The 25,877-nt window shown below is 43.5% G+C and overlaps 2 protein-coding genes across 3 annotated transcripts; one reads left to right on the top strand and one right to left on the bottom strand.

Annotated features, from left to right (window-relative positions):
* Positions 1–1,346: 1,346 nt before the first annotated feature.
* On the bottom strand, positions 1,347–2,801 carry PFN3 (profilin 3). Of its 2 annotated transcripts, none has more exons than XM_065630446.1 (2): positions 2,495–2,801; positions 1,347–1,989 (listed from the first exon to the last, which is right to left on the bottom strand). In XM_065630446.1, the coding sequence occupies exon 2, from the start codon at positions 1,826–1,828 to the stop codon at positions 1,424–1,426; it is 405 nt and encodes a 134-aa protein (XP_065486518.1). In that variant the 5' UTR covers positions 1,829–1,989; positions 2,495–2,801; the 3' UTR covers positions 1,347–1,423. The 2 variants fall into 2 exon arrangements, with proteins under 2 accessions (XP_065486518.1, XP_065486517.1); XM_065630445.1 differs by having other exon boundaries at positions 1,347–2,097.
* A 2-nt stretch (positions 2,802–2,803) lies between these two features.
* On the top strand, positions 2,804–15,459 carry LOC135986480 (mitochondrial amidoxime reducing component 2-like). Its single transcript, XM_065630444.1, has 7 exons — positions 2,804–3,075; positions 3,245–3,418; positions 6,343–6,505; positions 8,178–8,318; positions 9,372–9,433; positions 9,522–9,593; positions 10,144–15,459. Exons 1-7 carry the CDS (start codon positions 2,807–2,809, stop codon positions 10,271–10,273), a joined length of 1,011 nt encoding a protein of 336 aa, XP_065486516.1. The 5' UTR covers positions 2,804–2,806; the 3' UTR covers positions 10,274–15,459.
* Positions 15,460–25,877: the final 10,418 nt, after the last annotated feature.

A 25,877-nucleotide genomic window follows, 5' to 3' on the forward strand; every position in this document is an offset into this window, starting at 1 on the left:
CAAACATTTGCTAATACATTAGATGCCTGGTTCCCCGTATAGTGTTTTCTGCTCCTGTGGGTGCAGTTGCAGATTAAAGAAGTCTGTGTGCATTCAATTAAATTACAAAATATTGACTCCATGTTAAATGAGAAGATTAACAGTTATCGAAGAGCATGCAAGTGCTCTCAGTCTGCTCAGCAAGGCTGGCTCTCCTCTTGTGTCTGTGGCAGAGTCATAAAAGCCAGCATGAGTAATTAGTTTTGGCTCGGTGGGTCAACGATATGAAGGTGGTGCGGGAGGTCTGGTCAAACCAGACCACGCAGTTTAGCACCTACAATTTGCCTGGCGCAACACGGGGGTCCCAAGGGTATGGAGGATCGGGTGTGTCACCGTGGGTGAGTGGTCACAGCCCGCCCGTGCTGCAGCAGGATGGCGTGTGGTGGACTTGGGCTTGCTGCCAGGCAGCTGCCACAGCTGCCAGGAGCGATGGAGCAAGGAAAGCCTGCACATGAGGAGATCGGCCCTGCTGGAGATAACCCTCGAGTCTTCCTGGCATCAGTCCCACCTCAAGTGCACCAGTTCTGCCCCATTTCAGACTGGGTGTTTAGGGTCACAAGCAGGAGCAGGCAGGGAGGGCTGTACTGGTGAATGGAGGAAGAAATCTGGTGAATGGAGGAGGAAACCTGCAGCACTAGGCACAAGTCCATGTCCTCCCGGGTGTCTTCCGGGGGTTTACAGGGACTCATGATCTCAAGGCCAGACAGTGTGCCACAGACTCAAGACAAATAACTTACCTCGTAAAAAACCCAATTTACTTAGTACAGTAGCATAAGAAGGGGTTGCAAATGATGTGGAAGGTAAGCAGATCTGCCTCTGCACATGCCTTGCACACAGTCCAGCAGCCACACAAGGCTCCGATGATCAGCAGTTAATCTCCAGAACAAACTGGGCCTGTTCCAGGGGTAAATTCAACCTAAACAGTAAGTCCTGCTTATCTTTATGATGTGGCCTACTTGTAGAAGGAGAAAGGTCTCAAAACTGGCATTAGGGCAAGATTTAAACAGTGAAGTGGTGAACAAGAGGGCAAAGGGATTGCCTTCCCTCCTGCCCTTTCCCAAAGCTAATGTTATCAGAGACCTTCACCCCAAAATCAGTCAGTAAAATGAGAGTAACAGGGAGTGACCACACAAGAGGGCAGGGAGACCACTCAAGTAATACTGAGCATCTAATGAGGAATGTAGATGTTATCCCCTTCTGCACCACAGCTGGTCAGGTAGCCTGTCAGTGTCCCAGCACTGCTGCCTGCCCAACACGCCACCACCCGAAAGAAGCAGGCAAAGACATATGCAACAAAATCAGGTATATTTCCCTCCTCTGATATAGCAACAACCATGCCCCTGTGCTCAGGCAAAAGATGTCTGTCTCTCTGGCACTATTTGCTTCATACATTCATGCCCACAATGATATTGTGGACCTTTTGGTTGAGGGCTCCTCCGTGGACTCCCTTCTTGCCCATGAGGAAGATCAGGGCTTGGATGGTCTTGCCAATACAGATGGATCTGCTGTCACTGCCCTTGCTTCTGACATCCATCACGTTGTCTTCATCCACGAGCAGGTTGTCACGAATCACACTGCACTTTTTGCCAGCTACAGTGATTCCCGTTAGCAGGAGTGTTTTCCGATCCTGGCCTGTGATCAAGCCCACTTCTTGAGGCGAGATGGCTGCAAGAATCCCTCCTGGCTTGGCCGCCCACACGCACTTGTTGTCAAAGAGGCCCACAATAGCCACATCTTCTACGTTCCTGTCTGCCAGGATGCTGTTGATATAGTAATTCCAGTAATCCATCGTGGCCCAGCTGTCCAAATCTCTGAAATGCCCAATGCCAAGCTTCCCTATCGTCTGCTTGCTGGGACTTCGGTCTCGGCACGCTGAGCCTAAACCTTCAGATCCCTGCAAGCTTGAATGGGGGAGCTGGGTGAAATCAACAGCCAACGCTCTTCCTTCGCCTGTGACGAAAAGCCCGTGACGATAGTGGTGTTTGCCACTCCAGCCTGTTCTATGATGTCATATTTGCCTTGCAGCTGTCTGTCCCACCAAGTGACTCCCCCATGACCCTGCCAACAAGAGGGAAACTCTTGGAGGGGCCTCATCGGCACCAGGCAGCTGGCATGGGCAGTCAAATGGCACGGGACACCCCTACCCCAGCCTCACAGAACCGTAGAACGGTTTGGGTTGGAAGGGACCTTCAAAGCCCATCTAGTCCAACCCCTGCAATGAGCAGGGACATCTTCAACCAGATCAGGTTGCTCAGAGCCCCGTCCGGCCTGGCCTGGAATGTCTCCAGGGACGGGGCATCTACCACCTCTCTGGGCAACCTGCTTCAGTATTTACCATCCTCATTGTAAAACATTTTTTCCTCAAGTGCTGCCATTTGCCACCCCCACACCAGCTCTTCACCGCCCGTTTCCCCCTTTTTCTCTGAGCCGACCCAAAAGGCTGAATTTCACGTACTCGTGTGTCCCTGCGCAGTTCATACTTTTTCCTGCAACGTCGCTTGCTATAAAAGCCCAGATACTAAAAGAAACGCGTGTGCCTCCTGTATTTTCTCAAGCTGGACACTGCCAGCGAGCACTCGAACTTTTCCGCGCTGCGCTCGCAACTCTTTCTTCCACCGACGCTCTCGGCCGCGCGGAGGCCTCGGCCTGAGGGAAGACCCGCGGCGAGGCCCGTTAAGCGGCGGGGCCGGAGGGGGCGGCCGCCGGCCCTCGGCCCGCCCCCGGCCCGGGCCCCTTCAGCCGCCGCCGCCGCCGGGGCCCAGTCGCCATGAGCGGGGCGCGGGGGCCGCTGGGCCTGTCGCTGCGGGCGGCGCGGCCGCGCTGGCTGTGGGGGGCGGCGGCGCTGCTGGCGCTGGGCGCCGTGCTGGGCGCCTGGCGCTGGAGGAGGGCGGCTGGGCGCCGCCGCCGCCGCCGCCTGGAGCGGGTGGGGACGGTGTTGAAGCTCTTCGTGTACCCGGTGAAGTCGTGCCGGGGGCTGGCGGTGCGGCAGCTGCAGGTGACGCTGATGGGGCTGCAGAGCGGGGAGCTGCGGGACAGGTACGGCGGGGGTTGGCGCGGTGCTCCCGCCCGGCCCCAGCTCCCTTCTGGCTCCGCGGTTGTGGGGCGTTTTCTTCCAAGAGGCACCTGCTGTGCCAGGGTTGCGGGGGGAACCCGGCCTCGGCCTTCAGCCCTGTTCGGTGCGTTTCTGTCCCCCGTCACGCGACAGGTTTTGGCTTGTGACCAAGGAAGATGGGCACATGGTGACAGCTCGCCAGGAGCCGCGGCTGGTCCTCGTTTCTGTGGGCTGCGAAGACGGGCACTTGACCTTGGAGGCCCCCGAGATGAAGAAGGTGTGCGTGCCCGTGAAGCTCCCCAGGAAAAATCCCGTGCGGAACTGCAGGTACCGAACGACGGCGGCGTGGAGGAGTCGTGGGGGGACTTGTGTGGCTTTAGGGGCTTCCCCCCCTCACCTTTCTATAAATACTGCCTTTTACCTACACCCTACGTTATTTCAAGACTCTGTGGTGCTTTGCATTTTCTTGTGCAGGAGTTGGAGGGTGAAACTTCCTGCCATGTGTTATTCAGGAGGCCAGGATTAATTGTCGTAACGAAAGGTCTAGTCTTAGTCCGCTGAACACTGCCGAAAACAAACCTTGGGAAAAGGTGACACAATATTCAAAGACCGTACGTTATACATCTCCCAAATGAACTGTGCTCTTCAGTCTTCATAGACTGTCATGGTTACTCATTCGTGTTTAGTGTTTTCATTTTGCTTGGGTGAGCAGTTGCATCTCAGAGCCCCAGTCACACATATTGGTATTTCTTGGTCACCGCTAGTATACGCGTCAACATTTTTGGATACACGCTGGCCATTTGGAATTGGTGAGATGTTGATGTTTAGATTCCCTCACCCCTGTCTGTAGGCATTTCACTGAGGTGCCTAAATTAATAACTCGGTTGCCGGAGTTACACTCTATGGTCACAGGGGAAAGATGGGTGTCCCCCAAGCAAATCAGTCCCTGTGCACCGTATCTCAAAGTGGTTTCAGGTGAACGGCTTACAGATGTAGTTGTTCAGCTGTGTGCCTAGAGTTATGCTGGTCAAATTCAGGACTAGTTATTTTATTGAAATCCATGCTGGAAAATTGCCAAGGGAGAGCAGAAAACCTTTTCCCTGTTAAAATGTTAATTAATATGTAAGGCTGTTTAGGAAACGTAAATGGCGTTAGCTCATACAAAGATACTGATAAGTGTTTTTCCTTTAGATAGCAGAGAGGGTTAATGTACCAGCTGCTATAATTAAAAATAAGAGAGTGCTGGAAAGGAGCTGCATTGGCTAGCTTTTAGCATAAATCTGTTGCTGTGGAAACCCTTGATTAGCATAGCTCCATATCTCTGTGTATACAAAGCAGATGCAAGTTAGGAATGATAATGGAGGAATAGAACAGTCTTTTAAAAATGTCTGTAATGTGTATATGTTAACCAAAGACACACACACTGCAAAAACATGCATTTTTCAAGATGTTATTTTTCTAAAATTTGTTGTGCCATTAGAAAAAGATTTAAATAGACTACATACCATTTCGGTAATGAAAAAATACATTGGACTTTTGAATTTTGAATCTCAATGATGAGGTTTTCTTTTAATTTTTCTTTTTTCTTTTTTTTTTTTTCCATAATGAACTATTGCCTTCACTGGTTTAAAAATTGCCAGATTTCGGGAATGCAAATAAGCAAGAGTTAGGTACATATAAATGGACTTTGAAAATTACCAAGCTGTCTGGTATTGTAGGTGGTGTCACAGGATGTGAAATGAGCAATACCCATAGTTAGACATTGCCTTACACTTCTCAGGAGGAATCCTGGTGTTTTGGATGACTGTGCTGTCCTTAAACAATTTGCTGTTTTTCAGCTCGAGGCTGATGCCTTCTCATCCGTTCCTAGGTGTGAGGTTTGGGAACAGGAGTGTATTCAGGAAAATGAAGATTTGGCTTTTGCTCTGAGATTTTTCCCTCTCAGCTTTTGGGTGGGAATAGCTGTTTTGCTCTGTGGTCCGTGCTGCTGTCAGGGCCCTCTGCACAGACTTGTGTATTTATTCTGCTGCTGGGCGAGCATGGTGCCTTCAGGTTGGGACTGGCTCCTGCCCGGCAGTTGAGAGCTGAGGCCACGCAATAACGTGTCTGGCTGAAAAAAGCTGCGCAGATGTTAATCTTTAAAACTTGTAAATCCAGTTGCAGATTTTACTTGGATATTTTAAAAGCCTGTGTTTTCGGGAGCCAAATGTAGGACTGAAGCCGTTGTGTAGGCACAATTTCTATTTCTGCAAATGTTAGAGGGTTTTTATAGCCCTCTGGGGTATTGCTGCCAGCACCCTAACGATTCATCTCTCCCCCAGATGAGTAAAGGAAGGTTCCTAGGAGCTGGGCTCAGGCTAGATGAGCTGCCTGGGCATCTCTATGCTTTAAGCTGTCCCAGGTATGATTGCAGAGGTAGAAGAAACCGCAGTGCATTTGGGTCGAAATCGCTACTTTGAAGAGTGTAGTAAAATTGTTCATGACTGGTGTTGAAGTTCATTGGAATGTTGAGTTGAGGTTTACTTTTTCTTGCCAGCGAAGCGCTTCTTGCGTAAACTTGTTTGTATTCTGTGGCCAGTGGCTTTTTATGCCCCCTGGGCTTTGCCTCCGTTATAAATGTTTAACCTCGCGTAGCATATAGAATAGCTTCAAATCTTAAGTTTGAGCTTAAGAGTTTCACTCAGCTCTGGCTAAATTTTTATAGCACTAAAATCTGAAGGAAAGCTTCCTTAACAATCAGGGACACTTGCAATTAATAACATTTGTAAAATGTTAATTACTGTAACTAACCACATCCTTTCAAACTATCATTCATTTTCTGAAATTAATTGCCTTTTAGTTGATTTCTGGGTAGAAATCTTTTGGTGTTGCAGTCACATGCAAATACAAGAGCAGACCCTTTTTTCACTTGAGACTGTGGCAAACAGGTAGGTTTGTTGCTGGTCACTGATATGACAGTTGGGTCTGGGCACCTAAATGCTATTTCATGGCTTACTCTTTCACCAACTGGTATCGTCTGGCCATGTCCATGTTCCTTAACTTTCAAAACAAGGTGGCCACTAGGAGGTTGCACACTGGGAATGATCCTTGTGCCAAATTCAGAAGCCAGCTTCCACCTTGTTAGAATCCAGGCGGTTTGTTTACTGTACCTTGCTACTACTGTTAGAACAAGTTGTTTGCCTTTGAATAATAAGCATGCTGTAGCCTTCAGCTTTCCAGCTAACTCGCTGATGTGTCTTGTGACCCTTCAGGGTCTTTGGACTGGATATCCAAGGCAGGGACTGTGGAGATGAAGTGGCTCAGTGGATCAGCACTTTCCTGAATTCAGGGCCGTATCGACTGGTGCACTTCGAGTCCTCCATGGTGCCAAGAAAGTCCAAGGACATCATAAACCTTTTCCGAACCACAGATGAGGTAAATTAATGTTCTTTTACTCAGAAGTACTTTCTTTTAACCATTTCCCACCCATTCCATCATTGGTGATTAAGCCTAGTTTAGCAAGCTCTGTGGTCATCTACTTAAACCACATAAATATTCTCCTTTTCTGTGATGATATAACGTGCTCAAATTTTACTTTAAATCTGTTCTAAGCTATTGACCGTTCTCAGCTAAAGAGTCTGATACTGATATTTGAAGAGGTGCTATTACACTGCAGAATTTGATAGCATTCCTTTTGTGTCTCAGTGAATAGAAAGTGTCACATTTTGAGAGATATTTTGATAGTGTAATCGGTGTTGCACAGCAAGCTTCCATTCCCTATCCCTTGTTAACATCTAGGCATGTACCGATGTGTGTTGTGTTACCTCATATTTTGTTTAAAGGATCGATGCTTAACCTAGGGCTGTGTAGTTGTGGGCCTAGGAGTTAAAATCCAAAGAAGGTTACAGAGGTTTCATCTCTCTCTCTTGCTTTGGGAAGTGGCTTGAAGGTGTGATATTAGAGAAAGTTAATGCAGGTAGGGAAAGGAGACGCTGTGCTCAGACATCCTCATGTAGTTGACGCCACCGATGCCCATCTTTTTATCTGAAAAACTCACGTGAAGGTGGTTTCAACTGTAGCTGGTGAGTGTAAGCTTTTTAAGCAAATATAAATTGTGAGTACCTTGCCTTACCGATGTGATATTGTTATCTATAGGGCATCAGTGTTTTCCTTGTTGCAGAACAAGAAGGAGGTATATTCAATTATGGACTTTATACAAATGCATTTATTGTGTAAGGGTGCTAAAACCAATACAGAAGACTAGGTTTCAGCAAAAAGGGTTGCAGATTAGAAGGGGTGACATTCAGGAATCCTGGCATGAAAAGAGGCCAGAATTGTTTATATAGTTAGTTTAACACTCATCTCTTGTGGTTGTAAAGGTGTGTACAAGGGGAGGGAAAAGATAATATAAGAGAAAGACAGGAGTGCTATACACTAAAATTCTTGCCAAAATTTATCTTTTTTTTTTTTTTTTCTTCTTCCTGTGGAACTGACATACATAAGGGGTTTTCTTTTAATACTATTCTTTAGCCTTGTTTGCTAAAATGGCAGCTCTCCCAGTTCCCAGCAAACTTAGACTGATGAATGCACAGTTCCAGCTTAGTGTTGCTGTTCTGTATGTGACACTCCCCCTGGTGGTTTTATAAGGTAGGTTCATTATGCAGAGACATTTACTTACTTGATTATAGTCAACAAGATAAGTTCAGCAGGTCCATAAACATCTTAAGTGCCTTTCATAACTTAACATGTTTTACTGATATATTTAGTTCTGTCTGTAACACCTAGAATAAACGTCTGGGACATGCATACATTATTATTTTGTAAGAAGTTGTGGTACCTTATATAATTTTGGTTTCATTCTATGAGTAGAAGTTTAGTTTTACAATTTGAGCACATGAAACCTGCTGTGGTTACTGAACTAGGAAAGGGCGTATTATTTTACTTGTTAACCTACTTGCAGGAAAATTAAAACCTGAGTACAGCAGCCTGACACTGTCAGGCTAATATGTGGCCACTGGTTCCAACATATCTGTCCTTGTGCCATTCAGTAACTTGGCTCTTGTGCTTTCGCAGCAGCCTCAGGATTTGTTTGTGTGTGTTTGTGTAGATTGCCTATCCTGACTGTAGCCCAGTCATGATCATCTCGGAAGCTTCACTGGAAGATCTAAATGCCAGGCTGGAGAAGAAAGTTAAGATAGAGAACTTCCGACCAAATATTCTTGTGGCAGATTGCAGTGCTTTTGAGGAGGTAAAATAACTGTTTTAAATGTCTTTTTGAAGGCTTGGTTATGTTTTATTGTAACATGATTTCCTTGTGTGATGGTGCCTACAAGGATGAGGAAAGCTGCTATTCTGTGATTTTATTTATTTTATTTATTTTATTTTTTAAATTTTTTTATACAACTGGATTCCAGTGAGGTACAGTTTCTGCTCACATCAGCGCATGTGAAACATTGAGGGAGGAGGCAGGTCTGTGGATGCTTATTTAGCTTAGCAAAGGATAAAATAAGTGTATCTAAATGACAGGCTGCTACTGAGAGCTCATCTTTAAGTGTGAAGTTGAGAAAGCTATGCATACTGTAATTGATCGATTAATGATACAAATGAACAATTTGTAAATTGACAGTGTGATGTTTTATAGTCTTTGGCAGAAAAGTAAAACTGACCCTTGAAATACTGCAATCTATCACTGCATCTCTGACAATATTCTGGAAGTTCAAAAAATACTATCTAGGAAGATATCTGGTGATGAAGTCAACTTATGATGGTGGCTTTTAAGTGTTTTTATATCATGTTGCCATTTTTTCTAAAGAATTTACTCTGGATAGATCTGATCATTTCCCAACTCTAAGAAATGCCTAAAATGGGAATGGGTTTTTGTCTGCCAAGAAGGATTGTAACAGGAAGGTTGTGTAGACAGGAAGCGAAAACTTACTTCCACTGAAAATTCCTTTTCTGCAAAAATGGTGATTTACCAGAGGTCACAGATGAGATTGTCACACATACAGTAAGAATAAGCTTCCTTTAGGTTCAGACAGGTGCACACCGCAGAACAGGTTTTATTACTTGTGGATCTTTCTTTTCAGATATAATTACTAGTGGGTCCTTAACTGTGTGAATGCAGTGACCACAGAATTTTCATTAAAATAGTACCCTAATACAGTTGTACTTACTTTGAAAGTGTAAGTAAAGGTGATCATCTGGAATGGTACTACTTGTTCTAGGAATGGCTGCGCCACTCCAGGAAAAAGGGTTGCATGTGAATATGTCTAATCTATGCATAATATTTACCTTCCCTCAGGACACCTGGGAGGATATTCTTATTGGCGATGTAGAGATGAAAGGGGCAGTGTGTTGTGCCAGGTAAACATTTGAGATGGTTATTTTATATAGATGTATAGAGATTCATAATAAGAAGCAGTTATTGATTTGGCACTGTCTGTCATTGCAGGTGTATTTTAACAACTGTTAACCCAGACACTGGAGTCCTCGACAGGAAGGAGCCCCTGGAAACATTGAAAAGGTTGTAAAAATACCATTGCTGCTTAGGCTGTGGGAGTGGGTTTAGGCTAGATCCCAACAGATGTTAGACTAGTGTTTTAAAAGTGGTTTGAAGTATGTGTGGGACATAATAATGCAGTGTAAAGGTCTGTGTATATTGGCTTCCATTCTACTTTCTGCAATTCTATATGGTAAGAAAATTCAGGAAGTTCTCTCTTCTTTCTTGCAAACTTTACATTCCCTGTCTCTTTCATCTCTGCGAGGGTGAATGCCTGGGATAACAGGTATTTCAAGTATTTAAAGGTCTAACTTTGTAACTTTGGCGTGTGGTGTTTTTTTTTTTTTTAATAGAGTCTTTTGTATGTGTATTATACATGGAAGTGTGAATACACTGGCTTTTTTTCTCCATTTCAACAGCTCGGTTCTCTTAACCGTAGTATTTATTTAGTTTTTAGTCTAGTATGGTGATCAAACCAGGGCATCACTGTTCGTATGTCCTTTCTCTCATCAGTGATATTTTGATGTTTAGAATTTTCTACCACTGATGCTAAAGCAGCGCTCTCCCTCTGCAGTTACCGCTTATGTGATCCATCTGAGCGACACATATACAAATCCAGCCCTCTCTTTGGAAGATACTTTGCCATTGACAAAACTGGAACGATTCGAATTGGAGACCCTGTGTACAAGATGGTCCAGGAGTGAGAGAGACTTTGATCAGAAGACGCCTTTTCACTTTAATATGCAAATTGTTTTCCCATGAACATGTTCACCAGCATAACTTTTTCTTATTCCTTGCAATATTTTTTGTGCTATGTTCCTTTGTAAGGTGCAGGGGGTTCTTTGAGGCTATGAGGCGCCAATGATTTCAGATCATGTCATCTACTAGCATGCCTGTAGCAAGCACATCTTTAGTTTTTTCTGGAGGCTGTGATAGAAGAAACTCTAATCCAAGATAGACTTCACAGCACTACTAAGAGTATCACACCTTCTAAAATTTTATGTCAAGCTTGATATCGGAGTCCAAAATCATGTACAAGGATTTTGCGTGGTGTATTAGATACACGCAGTGCCTATAAAGAGCCACGAAAGCCGTTCATGCTGAGTGTAAATTAAGTATGTTGGTCACAGAACTGCCTTTACAGGTGAACAGGGAGTGCAGATGACAAGGCTCCGTCCTAGAATCCAACCTTCTTTGGTCCTAAGCATCTTAGCCTGCCTATGTCTGGAGGTACTTGCAATGTTTCTTACCCTGCAGTCATTTCCTGAATATTGCTGCTGTCTTTTGAGATTGGAGCAGGATCAGAAGGCGAAGGGTTTGTGAGCTGATGAAATGCTACTCTTAATCTAGAGGTGGGAACACTGGCTGACGGTGAGTGAGACTGGGAGTTCACTTAGTTTCTGACCTCTGCTTGATGGAGTTTGAACCATCGGTTTCTCCTGTGAAGCACACCATGACAGCTAGCCTGTGGAGTAGTGATGCATTGGCTAATGTGGCAGTAGAACTTCCAGTTTGACTGAAAGAATTAAGTGTTCACTGGATCAGAGACTTTATGCACATTGGTGGGGAAGAAAAACTGTTGGGAGTGATCTAATTCTGAGCCTGCCCTGTTGCAGCTGATGTGCGGGTCAATACTGTAGGACTCTGTGTTCATGCATAGTTCCTCTCTGGCTTAGTGACTCTCTTACTATGGAAAGGTAGGCTGCTAAGCAGATCTTTGGGAAGCTGTGGTTTTAAGCTGAACATGTTAACATCCTTACTGGTTATGCACCTAGACCTCTGGTTGCCCCCCACCCCTGCCCCTATTTTTAACCAAAATATTAGCCATTTGTGTGAAGCTGATAATTATATTTTCTGCTATATTTTATACTGCATAAAACCTGGGAGGAAACTAGTTGGATTATGGCAATGGTGTCTTTTCTTTAAATATTACTTTTTTTTTTTAAGTGGACTCCAAGGCAAAAGCCAGATGTCCTTCAAATGCTTGGATGCCTGTTGCTTTGTTATGGATTACTGGATCTAGAAAGAGTGTTGAACTAGCCAAAAAGAAGAATCTAATTAAGTGTGAAGAAGGACAAATCATGACCCAATTTGGTGTTTAGATTCTTTGTTTTCTGTTGTGAATATGAAACTGGAATTTTGCTGCATGTTCACAACTCAGACCTGTAAAATGAAGAGCTGTCATGCCTTTGAGCAGATTTGGACAGATGTACGTGGAAAGCCTGAAGCAGGCATGGGGAGAAGGTAGTTTTCTGTTATTTGTGAACTCAGATTTACACCAAATATCCTTTCCTTAGCAGAGTGCTTTGTAAGTGTTAAGTTTTCGTGTGACAGACAAGTACCCAATTTGGACTGCATGTTGCATATTTGTGCATTGTTATGCCTGATGCAGCAACTAGCAGGAAGAAATGAGAGAAAAGGCATCTTTTAAAAAGCATAGGTTGAAGATCCTTAACATTAGAAGCTCAAACCTGTGGAATTCCTAATGGTATTATTAAAGGAAGACAGCCTGCTGGCCTGCCCAAGTAATTAAAGTGTGCACCTCTTAAGTCAAAGAAGTGGAAGGAAAGAGAGCTGAATTTTTGCCTCTAGCCAAACATTTTTTCACTACTGTTTTAGCACCACATTAAGATTTATGTAACGCAAATTGTTTGGTTATAGATCATGTTGCTTCTTGTTAGGCTATCATCGATTGGGCTAATTTGGAAGTGCGGCTGCCTTTCCAATGAGAAACTGCATCTGCATTCCTGTTAAGAAAATGCCATATGCCTAAAATCCTGATATATCCCTGTAAAAGCCCCTTAGAAGAATTTGGCTATAATCCTAAAACAGGTGCGTGTCTTGAGTACAACACATTTCATAAATTATACTTAAAGCAATGATGTGATGAAAGAGGGCCATTCTGGGAAGTGGAGAGTGTAACTTAGGAACATTACAATATAAATATCTTAATGTAAGTGTTGAACTGCTGTAACTGTAGGAATTGTATTTGATTTTGCTAAAACCATTTAGGAAATTGACTGAAAACATGTCAATCGTAAACCACTATTTTTTTAAATGTGCACTTAAAAATGTTAATTACTTTTTTAACTCCAGAGGAAGAAAACAGAAGTATAAACTTCTATTGTATCCAAACTCTTGTAATATGTAAAATTTGTGAATCTTCTTTTTTCTTTGTTTTCTGTTTTGGCATTAAACTTCTGCTGCTTTTTCCAGGACCTCTTATATCATTAACAGTGATGATTATTTGTTTTAATCTTATCTCTAAGTTCAGGAAAATACGCAGTTAACTAGAGGAAGCCATATGCATAAGAGAGCAGAACCACCAGATGTAAGTGGTCTTCAGGCTCAATTTTACAACTTTTTTGATCTAGATGGTTAAAAAGATGTGTATAGACTATGTTATTTTTTCCACAGACTTATGCAAATAGAGAAAAATGCGTTTGAAAGTAGAGAAGTTTAGTACACTCAAGTGACACACAAGGTCATGTGTCCTATTTCAAGTCTTGAAGTATAAAGTCAAAACTTGTTTTAGAGTACTTAATGCACCAACGTAATTCTTGCAGAAGATTGTGTGAGAGAAGGACAGTCCTTGTGGGAAGAAATGTCTTGGTTGCTTAAGATTTGAGTTAGGTACATCTTCAGCCAAGACTCCTCCCCCCCCAAAAAAGAGGAAGATTTGTGCTTCTGCATCTTAATGGGAAAAGCAGCCTTCCAAAGGCATTGCTCCACTTTGCCATTAAAAAATAAGAGATTCCTAGCCCTTGCCACTCCAAATGGCAGAGGTTTCAAAAAGGCCTACCACAGGGTGTTCATTTCTGGTCTGTTCCAGCACCTTAGTGTATTTGAGTACTTGGTCACGTTTTCTGCAGGTTGAACATCTTTCCTAGAACTACAGTGGCTCTTTCTTCATTTGTTCACGTAGCCTTTTGGGATGTAGTGCAGCCAGATAGAAAGTGAGTGGTGGGGCGGCCTTGGGATGCTAATGGGAGGTCCTCGCTGCTGAAGGCTGTCTTCTTGCCTCCTCTGAAGAATGATGTTGCTTATCTTGGTTTTGCAACTTCAGTAAATCTTTCACTGTCTTTTCCAAGTGTCCTCTTAGGTGCGCTGTGCTGGGATGTGGGATTTTCCAGTGCAATACTCTGTCTTATGTGTTGATTGTGCCTGTACTGTGGCAGAAGCTTTTGATTAATGTATCACCTGACTGTTCTGTAGGTGCATGCCAAATGTCAACCTTTCGAAGATGATATACTGGGAAAGAAAGATGCAAAATCAATTTGGGATATAGGATGTCCCAGGTTTATTGGGTTAGGGTGAATGTATTTATGGTTAATCCCACTGGTGTCAGGAGTTCCGCTTCTCTGCTTTGAATCTTCACCCCACATTGAAGTTAGTCTTGGAAATCAGCAGTGCCAAGAAGTAAATAACTGATGGAGATTCTCTCTTCAAACCTGTCCCAAGTCGAGTTTTGTGCCTGGTTATTTTTGTTTTGGTTGCGTCTCGAACTGGAACCAGGTCCTGCCAGTGCGGTGGCTGAACAGCAGCCTGTGCTTTTAGGGAGCCTTCCATCAATTGTGTGGGACAAGCCCGAGCCAGGCAGGGACACAAGGCTGACAGCAAGCACATGAAGGCTTCACACAGATCAGCTTCTTGAGAATACCATGCACGCTATCAATCTCTGAGAAGGAATAACTGCGTTAGGCAAAATCTTGCAAGGTGCTTCTCTGCTTTGAGATGCCCTTGCAAATTTCGCAGCAGGGACAAAACGAGTGGGGAAAACAATCAGCCAGGAAGGAAATCTCTGGAAGCTGCTTTCAAGGCAGGTGTGACGTTGCAGAAGTGATGCTTCATTCAACAAAGCAGTTCTTTCAGGGACTTTTTTCTAAAGTTGGCAGGATTTATCTGTGATAACCTCTGATTGCTGAAGTGACATATGAGTAGTTGAAATAACCAAGAAGCTGTCTGTGAAGGTTAACACATTGAATGACTGGGGAGCACACCCTGAATGAAGGTGCTGTGATAATGGCATTCCTGGGGTTGCAGTAGTGGCGACGGGAGGAGAAGAGGCTCTTGTTTTTGAGAGCACGGCTTCTTGAAAATGGTTTTCCTTCTCATATGCCTTCAGTTTGGCCAAAAGTTCAGTATTTTTAGCCCCAGTCTTTTAACATCCTTTTGATGGATCAGAACAAATGGGAAAAAGCACTCTTCATGGTTTTTTTAAAAAAAAACCAAACCAAAAACCACAAAAGAACAACAACAACAAAACACACCTCTCAGGTGCACTTTCACAACATTTTGGAAGAGCACTGGGGAAATCCCTCCTCCAAGCACCGGGATGCTATGGCTCAGCCCCAGGTACCAGCCAGCTGCCTCCTGGCTGTGCTGCAACAGCTGCGGGCAATGGAGGTGGCACCAGCGAGTGGTGGAGGGCACTGACAGTCTCCAGTGTCTCTTGGGTTTTGTCTTTGTATAGTAACAAACTTGTGGAAAATGTTGTTGAGTAGTGTTTCTGCAGCCAACTGGCGGAGCTGGAACCACTTGTGAATGACAGCCAGGAGTCACTTGTAAAATACTCTGGTGACCAGAGTCCAGCAGTGGGCTATGAAGATGATGAGGGGCCTATAGCACCTTCGTTATGAAGAGAGACTGAGAGAGCTGGGTCTGTTCAGCCTGGAGAAGAGAAGCTGAGAGGGGATCTCATCAATGTTTATAAATATCTCAAGGGTGGATGTAGAGAAGATGGGACCAGACTCCTTTCAGTGGTGCCCAACAATAGGATGAGGGGCAACAGGCATAGACCGAAGCACAGGAGGTTCCATCTGAATATGAGGAGAAACTTCTTTCCTGTGAGGGTGCCAGAGCACTGGAACAGGCTGCCCAGAGAGGTTGTGGAGTCTCCTTCTCTAGAGACATTCAAAACCTGCCTGGACACATTCCTGTGAGATCTGCTCTGGGTGAACCTGCTTTAGCAGGTGGGTTGGACTGGATGATCTCCAGAGGTCCCTTCCAACCCCAACCAGTCTGTGATTCTGTGACTACCCCGTGAAGGGCTTGCAGCACCTTGAGCGTGCTAATTCAGCACCTGGCAGGCTTTGGGCTTCCTTCAAACCCCAGGAGAATGGATGATCTTCCTCTCAGAGAGGATCAGAGTGAAACAAGAGAGCTGAAATTCTCTGATAATGACAGTGTCAGCTCCTGCCAGCATTTTGCTGTTAGAAAGTGGTGGCTTGGCTGTGCTGTAAGGAGCTTGGGTTGGTGCTCTGGGGGGTATTTTTGTCTTGCATTTGGCATTGTTAGATAGAGACACCTTTAGTTCTTCTTCCCTTTTCTGAAGCAAAGGCTGTTGATAATGGTGTCTTATCACTAGTAGCTGGGGCTGATCCACAGCTTTTCTGCAATGGGGGCAAAACCGCATTTTGTTCCTTCCAGGCAGGAGGGCAAAAGGCTAATCTAGGATTTAATGGTGCCTGTTGGAACAGGAATAGGAATGGCTTCTCTGCAAGTCTTCCTAACTTTACTGCAGCCCAAGCAGTTTGCTCTCATAAACAGATAGGATTTAAGCAGACCTGTATGTACAGCAGCCCTCAGTTTGTGGGTAGCTGAGCAGAAGAGCTCATCCAGATTGGGCAACAGAAAAACATTAGTGAGTGGTAAAGACTGGGAGAAGCTGGACTGGATTGTGCAGGCATCGGGAGAGGCTCTGTTATTGGAGATCTTTAAGGGCAAGTTGGGCAAACTTTGCCCAGAAATAACATATATGATCATGCCTTGGGGCAGGGATTAAATCAGAGGATTTGCCACAGTCTTTTTCAGCCCTTTAGTTTTTTTTCTTTGCTACTTTAGTCTGTAAATTCTTTCTACGTGTGCCAGTGCATCAACTACTGTAGTGATGTCCTCTCCCAAGGGTGCTGCCAGCATAGATGCATTATGACCTCCCTCTTCCCTGCTTATAGAAACATGTTAACCTGTGCTGCTGCACTCTCCCAAATCAAATTGGTCTTTGGAGGATGTAAGTAAAATTAATGCATAGGTATAGCACAACTGGCAGGGCCTGGAAAGGTGTGCAAAAGATTGTACCTGATAGGTTCAGCTGTTTACTTTATAGATCTGGCACTTTAAGTCGTTAAAAAAATGCTGATTCCTGCCTATGCTGGAATGGATAGCTTCAGAGAGAAAACTGTGCAAAGAATTCACAGTCTAAAAGTGATTTAGATTGTTACTTAACTCTCACCTTCTGGGAAAACAAAAACAAACAAAAAAACCCCACAAAAAACCACAACAAACCAAACCTATGGCACATGTAATGTGTGGACACAGTGAAAAGCTGAATTAGCCTCATATATCCAGAGAGTACAACAGACCTGCGTGGTTTCACTTCAGGTTTTATTTATACTTGTCAAAACTCACAGCACAATATGGTACTTTTTCACCCTCAATTTCCACTGGAAATTGCTTTTAGAGTGATTCACTCCTTATTTGTTTTCTTTTTATGGTTCCTGACATGTTCCACATTTCAGTAGCTCATCGTTTGAATACACACAGCCTTAATCGCTGGCACCTTTTTTTCTCTTCTTTGAACTGGTAAAGTTAAGGGATGTATGGCTTCTACATCCAGCATCTCCGAGAGTGAGACCTGAAACTGAAGAATCATTTCACCTGAATACAGTGAGTAAGATTTGACTTGAGATCTCTGTGTGCTGCAGATGATCTTCACCTTTCTCCTTCAGGATGTTTTTGTTGAACAACACTGCAGGGATTTCTGTTGCTTCTTCAGAGCTCTGGGGTTTTGTGTGTGTGTGTTTGTGTGAGCTGTTTAGCCTGATAAACTTTCCACACAGGAGCATCTCTGGTTTTGTTACCATGTTGTTTACATACAAAAATGCAGCACTGGAAATGTGGCACTTTTGCTGCGAGACCTGTTCCAGCCGAAGTCCACATCCAAGAAGTTCCAGTGCGGTTGTCTGCCGTGTACCTGCTCGCTAGGACAGCTATTTGTGGATAAATGAGAACTGTGTCTATAAGGGACTTCAATGCAAATAAACTGAGCTCTTCCAGTTTTCGACCATCTTACAAAACTCATGAACTTCTCCCAGATAAAAGAATTTAGCTTGCGCTCTCTAGCCTGTTTTAGGACTGTGCATGAACTCAAAGCTCCCATAAATATAACAAAGCATAGGTTTCCAGGAAAGGGAATAATTAATTTGAGGGAATGATGGCCTTTGCTACATCCTGGAGGACAGATCCAGCTGAGGATCCTTCACTCTTGCCTGGAGAAGCTCTGCATTTGGCAACACTGAGTCCTAAATCTGTGCTAGCTCTACAGTTGTCAGCAGACTATTCTCCTACCCCTATCCTTTTCCAGATGTTCAAGAAGTAAAGCTGCATTTTACTCTTATTGTCAGCTGTTTGACAGCGCTGCTGCTTTTTAAATAAATACAAAAGTTAAGATCTTAAATCACTGATAAAGTATAAATACACTTTAAAACCACATTTGAATAGAGTCGCTATTGTTCACCTGTCAGGGCTCTGTTGCTGTTAGGGGAGCTCAGCTCACCCTTGGCTGAATGTTTCAAGGAGTTCGCTTTGCTTCCCTTACTATTGTATTTAGGTGTTTTGGTATCACTGGAAATGCAACTCTTTCCACTGGGGTCTTGGGAGGGATCTCTGTCTCCCATGTGCTGCTTGTGATGTGTCCACAAACACACCACTGCTTGTTTTGCTGTTTAATTGTCTGCCCTGAGCATCAGTGGAAGTTTTGCCATTGTTTTCCATAGAAAGAGGATCGGGCCATTGACAATTTAAGATTTTATGTGCTTTCCTTATTTTACAGTATTTCAATTCACTTGTTGAACCCTAGGAAAAATGTGTAATAAAACTGGTGAAACAGGCCAGCCACACTAGGCAACCTGTAGCCTTACAAATTCTCATGGATATACTTCACTGCTCCTTGCAAATCTAGAAAGCACCCAGCTGCTTTGGTACCAGGTGAGGGGTTTTAATGATGAGCTGGGAAAGCAGAGCTTTGTGTATCCACAAACAGGCATTGCAAACATATTATACTGCAATATATTTTGCCCTCTTTTGTTGCTGGGGAAAGAAAAGTGCCAGCTAAAAAACTGTGCTTTAGAGACAGTGTTTGTGCTTTTCTGATGCCGAGTTTAACTTTTACTGGTACTTGAGGCACAACTTAAATGATCCTTCTCTGAATCATCTTAACAAACTGGTTTCACTTGCCGTGAGGGTATTTCTTAAAGCATTAGCTGCTTCGAGAAGCATTTCAGTGTGGAGATGCCCCTTCTTGAACACTTTCCACCTAGCTGCAGAGTACATCAGAGGAGTCTGGAGTTAGTGGTGCCAAGGCACCCTCAAGAGATGCCTCTCTCTTTCTCCTAACTACGAAGAAAGCAAAGACAATCGGGTGCATGGAGTTGCGTGGGAGAAATCCAGGCTCCCATTTACAAACTGAGCAAGGGATACACTTTCAGCTATCTGACAATATTTTTTTCTGAACCACGTTTCTGAAATAACTACCGTATTCCTGTTGGATTTGGGTTTTGCATCACATAGACCTCTGGAAAAATATAATCCCTGTACAGATCTTACGACTCACCAAACTTTATTTATTCTTTTCCATCATGTCATGAGGTAATATATTGATGTTTGATCTTCGAGTTTTCTTTATAGCATGAGCTTATCCATTCTAGTAGAACAACAGTCCTGAAATGAATATGAAGTATATTTTAGACCGTATATTTTATTTGATCAGCAGAGGAAGGCAGTCCTGGTTTACTGTACTTTTTCTAGGAGACCAGTGTAACTAGAATGCAGGTTAGACGAGAGGGATGGGGTGGCTTTGCTTTCTTTTCTATGCTATTATAGCTTGGACAATGTCCCAAAAAAATATTGTCGAGCTGTCAAATGGCTGTGGTGAGTCATTTCATCATGAGCATCACTATCTGTATTGCAACAGTATTTACTCATTTGCTTTCCTCACCACCTGTCTGCTCTCCCTACGCTAGTATGTCCTTGTGGTTTTGCTTTGTCTGTGCTCACAGGTGCTCACGTGGTTGCTCCTTGCCCTTGCTCTCTTTCCTAACAACACCCAGGAGCTGTTGTAGCTGGTAACGAATAATTCTTGCTCGGGCTCCACTTGACTTCAACAAGACCTCATTTCCATGTGTTTTTCCTGAAGGGGCGGATACTCGCGCAAGTGCCAAGGTTCTGGAGAGCAAGTGCCTCATTTCTGGGCTCTGCTGCCATCTGAGTGGTGCTGAGCAGACTCTTGAGCAGGTCCTGCTGAGCTGGAGCTGGCTGCACCTTTGTGCAAGTGCCGAGAGGAGATGCTCCTTCCTGCAGCCACAGCCAGCACGTAGCATGGTAGCAGGTGTGGGTGTCAGTGCCAGCTTCCAGAAATTCAGAATATGTTGGGGCAGCAATGATCTACCTCTGTATCACTGATATGCCATGTATAGTCACCCTTTCTTCAACTGGGCTGCTCGAAAAGAGAGTGGTTGGAGTACCAGTGAGGCTTAATCACCTGTGACAAAAGTGGGTATGGGAAGGTGAAATAAATCAAAAGATTATTTTATGTACATTACCCCCAGTCAGCCTTTTTAGGAAAAGAAAGTTCAGGCAGCAATTTTACCTTCACGCTACGCATTAGTGTAGCATTATTGGGTTCCATTACCTTGTTAGGGTTACATTAGAGATACAATAATATTGTCCAGTCATTATTACCATTGAAAAGGCATTACTTTCTGGGATCAGTTTTCCAACCAACTGCATAAAATGGTATACTGTCTGTTGCAGATGGGACTATAACTCAGATTTTCAAAAGGTGGAGACTCTTTTGAGGATATGTGACCTTAGGAAGGTTCAACCTTTTGAGAGTGATAGGTCTCACTTTTTACTCATGGCTGCTTCATTCTGCGATTTGAATAAGCAGCTCAGATCTTGTGCAAATGAACAGTATTTCCAATAAGTGTGTATATTTACAGTGCATTTCATGTATAAGAGTTCAAATCAACTGAAATGCTAAAAAGTTTGTTTAAATCAGATTTTTTTTTTCAAAGGATTCTAGATGTACATGGTTTCATGTTAGGGGTTGTCATTCTGATCAGCTCTTGGACTTTGTGTGTGTTTTGTACATCTCTATCCCTAAACTTATGCATGAAGCCACAAAACAAAAACAACCAACCAACCAAAAAAAAACCCCAACCCCAAAACAAAAACAAACAACCCCCCCCCCTCAAACAACAAAACATTCACATGCTTGAAAGAAGAAATGATTGCTTTTAGAGGTATATCTATCAAAAGCAATATTGACTGGGTTTCTTCTTCACAGACTTTTGTATTAGATGGTTAAGTATCTTGAGAAGCAGCTCATGGTAATAGAGAAGAATATATTGGAAGGATGGCAATGCACATTTATCCCTTGGTTTTCTGGCTGTAACTGCACGACGGGAATCAGGATTTCCCTATTCTCCCGAATTTCCTCTTTGCAGTGGCTAATACAGAAGAACTGATACTCTCATTTGCTTTTTCTTTTGTTAATGGTTATATCTTCATTTGTCTGTTAGTGAAAGTAGACAGGTGGGATTTTACCTATAGGCAGCCTAAAGCTCATAGGACTGACATAATCATTTAGAGAAGAGCAGTAGAGCAAAATGGATGAGACTTTTGTTTAGACGGGGATTCTGTTCCTGGCTCTGCCTGAAGTGACCCGGCACAGCCTGAGCCTCCTGTATTTTATCTCTGACATGGGTGGATTGGTACTCGCTTTCTTCATAAAGTAGGAAGGTGGAGCTGTGCTTAGTTATAAACTATCTGAAGTGTCAGTGTCGTTAGGCATAATGAGGGGAAGAAGTAAGAGTCGGACTTCTGGGTCCTCTCCAAGCCTTCCCCTGGCTAGCAAGGCACTCCAGCAATACCAGCTGCTCTTCCAGTACATGCTGCGGTTTACTGGTTTTATTAGGTCGTTTTTATAAATGATGGAGAAGGCACAGTGGGTTCAAGAAACATGCTCAAAGTGGGTAGGTGAGGCCTCTTTGGAAGTGCTAAAAAAGCATCCAAAAAGTGAGATGATTATTTTTCAGTGAGGGGATTTCACAACAGTCCTGTTGGCTGTTCTGAATTCTTACTACAAACCCTAAAAATACAACAGGCTTTTTAAAGGTGTGCTCCTAAAACGGTGTAGTTTCTACTGTCCTTATTTCTAGAAGTAGATGCAAGTCAATATAAAGGGTGAAGTGTTTCCTAAAGTCCGCACATATTTTTTACATTGTCTGAAAAGAAAAGCAAAATGAAACTGAGGCTGATTGATCAGGGTAAGTATCAAAAGGTTAAGGTAGGATTTTTGATTTGCTAGCAATTTTGAAGAATCAAAATCTCCAACCCCGTATTCACTTTTTTTTGGTATCACAGATGGCATCTTGAGAATCTAGCCTGACCACAACAGGAATGTCAGCATGAAAGATTTTACTCTTTCAGGTTTTTCTCAGTTTGTTTCATCTAGAAATATTAATGGAGTTCAGACGTAATTCAGTGGAGACCCATGTATAAACATTTTTCTACTGTCTGCATTTATCCTAAGCTTTAGTGTTCCTCATCTTCTTTATCAAAGGGCACTGTTAAAAAAAAATAGCTCTATTCAGATCAGCTCTTTTTATGTGCTTGCTTTGCACTTGATTACACTGTATTTATGTCTAGATTTTCTCAGTTCCTTTTGTTATGGCAGTTTTCCTTGGTTTGGATGGGTCTTTCAAACCAAAAAAGGCAAAAAGAACATCAATTAAAGAGAGTTGAAGGTGTGATATTTAAACCTCTTTAAATCATACTCATTCGTGGTTGAAAAAGAATTCAGTGTATGAACTTTGTTAGGGTCTAGGGTAAACAATCACTACAAAATGAGAAAAAAGTAATTTAATCACAGAGCAGATTAATTGTGTGTATTAATGTGACAAAAATGTGTATATGTGTCCTCAATAAGCCATGTACAGAAAAGCTTACTTGGGATTTCATGTACTGAATCTTGAGCAAGAGCTAGATTTTGGTTGCTAAAACGTGCTTTTCCCTGCCCCGATCTCCCATTTTATCATCACCCCAGCCCTGGGTCTTTGATATTTTGACACCTGCTGGGTCTCAGGTTGAACCCAGTTAATTAGTCCATGTGTTGTTGTTTATTTCAATAAAAATACCAGATTACGTACAGAGAAATGAAGCAATCTTTTCAGCCGCTGAGCACAGCCTCACGGGACAGACAAGGACAGCTGTAAAGTTCTTCTTTTTAAGAAGTTCTGGTTAATGTCAGCTGAGAAAGCTCTCAGTAAACAAATGAATAATTGATTGCTCAGCTTTCACATAGCTACTGCGTTTCTGGGCTCACATGACTCATTTGTGAACCATTCCTGTCGTCTTAATGCCATAACATTGGAGAAATGATGATTGTTTCTTGGAGGATTCTTCTGCGGACATAGTTGCCAAGACCAAAGCTGTAATGGTTTGTTATTATGACCTTTGTTATTCCATTAGGCTCAATAGCTTTAAAAAAAATGATGTGTGCATACTTTAGGAAAGTTTTTACCCTTTACATTGACCTGACATCATAGTTTATACTACAAAATGTATTAATGACAAAGTAGTGTTTTCATGTCAGGAGGACAAATTTTAACAACTATAATCTGCCCTTAGTCATCATAAATACAAATGTATTGGTAAAACAGACCTTGTTAATGCAGCCAAGACAAATGCTAGAGCATATATCAAATCAATTGAAGCACTAGTCTATACACTCCGCGATTTTTTTGTGCAGCTTCAAATACATTATCGTCAAACCACTGTTAACATGCGTTTCCAGGGGATATTATAGAACAGTAATGACCCATCAGATGCAAACAATCTAGGTAGTTTTTCTCAATTACTTGAAGATGTGTAAATGTCTTTGAGGATATGGAAGGGCATGGGAGCATTCCATTAATATTGTTTTGATGGTGTTTTAATACTTAAGAAATCAACAGTGAAAACACTGTAAGCATGACAAGACTTGCAAATTGCCTTGTACAGTAAACAGTTTAATTTGCAATAAATTCTGTGCATTATAGTTAACTGAAGTACACCCTGTTCAGTACCCTCTGCTCACTGCAGTGATGATATAAAGTAGGCTTGCTATTTTCAATTGCTGTAGCACTTCAAAGCCAATACACTGTCCACAAGTGCTCCTTTCTGCTTTCATAAATTCATTAACCATATGCAAAAGGCGGGTCTGCTTTCTTCCTCGTCTTATACCCTTCCTTGGGCACACAGGGGCAGAATGGGACCATGGAAGAAGCTATGAAGCAGAAAAGCTACGTGCTTTCTTCCAACTCTCATTCATGTTTTCTAGCTAGCATTCAAAGAGCTTTCATCACGTGGAAGACCTGCTATGAGAGGTCCTGAGGAGATGTGTAAGAAACTCTTGGTCTCTGTTTTTTCTAATGCCTTTCTGGAGGGAAACTGCTTGTCACCGTACCTGGATCTGACCACCAGTGTGCTACCTACACAACTGAGTCTCTCCTTGTGGAGACTTTGCTGTAAGGAATTCATGCAGAAAAAGGAAATAACAAGCTTTCAAAACTCTTTCATAGACTTGCAAGAAAGCAGCATCGAGGGAAATCTGGGTGTTTGTGTGTGGAGTTGGAGCAAATCGAAGTTTCTTCACTCTGTTTGCAGATGTTGAGCTGACCAAATAGATGATTACAGGGAAAATGCACCAGAAGGTCTCACTCCTGCTAACAGTGGTACCAAATAAATGTTTCTATCAGTTAACACAGCAGTAAGGCAGTGAGAATACTTTTCCTACCCAGAATGTAAGCTGAGGACCAGGTATTTACTCCAACAAAAAGTGATGAGGAATTATTAATGTCAGGGAGCAAGAAGAAACTCAGCTCAGCATCTCTGCAAGCAGAAAACATCCAGTGCATGTTGTTATGCCGTGCAAATGGATAAGAGACTCATCTTTCTGGTTTTAGACCTAAATCCTTGTGGAAAACGGTATGCATCTTAGGAATCCTGGATGTGAAGTTATCATGCTTCTGCTTGGTGCTGTTTAACTGCTGAATTAATCAAGCACAATTGCTTAAGGCCCTGGAGGAAAGGATGTAATAAATCTTGGGAGTATTTGTTCTGGCTTATGGCTGGGAGAAGCTGCGTAACATTAAATCAGATGTTATAAACATTTGCAGTGGCACATTTTCCTTACTCGGGGCACTGTGGCATGAGTCTTGAGAAACTAAAGAGGGTATGTCCTAAGGGATGGATGCATTTCTTTTTTTCTTTTTTTTTTTTTTTTTAATAAATGACGGCGTTGCTTGGCGAGGGGAGGGATGGGGCGGGCTGCTCGGCCAGCTGTGCCGAGCGCTGCCGAATAGAGGGCAGTCGGACACCGCGGACGCTGCGGGGAGCCCGGCTTGGGCTGAGCCTGCTGCTGGCTTCCCTGGCCTGCCTGCCCTGGCCCAAATAAACTTGCACTTCGTTGGAGGGACAGAGAGATGGATTCATTGTACCCGGAGTCTGATATTCCTCTGGAGTTGGACAAATTGCTGCTGGTACATGGAGCTTCTCCTTTCCGCTGGGAGCAGCGCCCACAGCGGTGTGCTACAACGAGGTGCAAAATTGTCCTCCCTAAAAGTCGTGTCTTCCTGAGTTTAAAATGGAGCTGCCTTCAGCTGTTTTACTTGTGGCAGTGGGGACAGTCGCAGAGCTCTGCACCGAGCAGAACATGTGCTGTTCTCATGTGCGGCATGTCCTGCCCTCTGGGACCTTGGTTGCTGGAAGCAGAGCAAGGAGGCAGATCCTCTCTCCCCAGAAAACAAAAAAAAAACCCCAAACAAACAAACAAACAAACAACAAAACCAAAACAACACCACCACAACAACAAAAACCAAACCAAAACAAAAACCAAACAACAACAAACAAAGCACTTGCCTGCCGTTCCAGCAAAGGGAGCTTTGTCTCCCCTTCAGCAAGCAATGCCCTGTTAGAATTGTGGGGTTTTTTTCTCCTCATTTACAAGTACACGAACAGGCTGGTTGCACCATTCCTGCTCACTGCAGGCTTTGCTCTGAGCCCTTCGAGGCTGCTTAGGACCCTTGAAAAATATAAATGTTGTCAGCCTGTATAGGGGGCCAAGGCTGGACCCCTCTTGTACCAGGGAGGGAATGGTGAGCTGAAGCGTCCGGCTGAACCCCCATCCCTCTTCCTTCTGCTCCAGCCAGGGGTGGGTGAGGAGCTGCTGTTTCTGCACTCCAGCATCCTTCCCTCCACGACAGTCGC

This window comes from Caloenas nicobarica, chromosome 3 (assembly GCF_036013445.1).
Source record: "Caloenas nicobarica isolate bCalNic1 chromosome 3, bCalNic1.hap1, whole genome shotgun sequence".
Lineage (NCBI taxonomy): Eukaryota > Metazoa > Chordata > Aves > Columbiformes > Columbidae > Caloenas > Caloenas nicobarica.

Excerpts from the sequence above, each read along its gene's own strand:
- LOC135986480 (XM_065630444.1), top strand. The coding sequence starts at position 2,807 with ATGAGCGGGGCGCGGGGGCCGCTGGGCCTGTCGCTGCGGGCGGCGCGG. Across the intron at positions 9,434-9,521 it reads GGGGCAGTGTGTTGTGCCAG|GTGTATTTTAACAACTGTTA; the intron begins GTAAACATTTGA and ends CTGTCATTGCAG. Across the intron at positions 9,594-10,143 it reads CCCCTGGAAACATTGAAAAG|TTACCGCTTATGTGATCCAT; the intron begins GTTGTAAAAATA and ends CTCCCTCTGCAG.
- PFN3 (XM_065630446.1), bottom strand. The coding sequence starts at position 1,828 with ATGGATTACTGGAATTACTATATCAACAGCATCCTGGCAGACAGGAAC.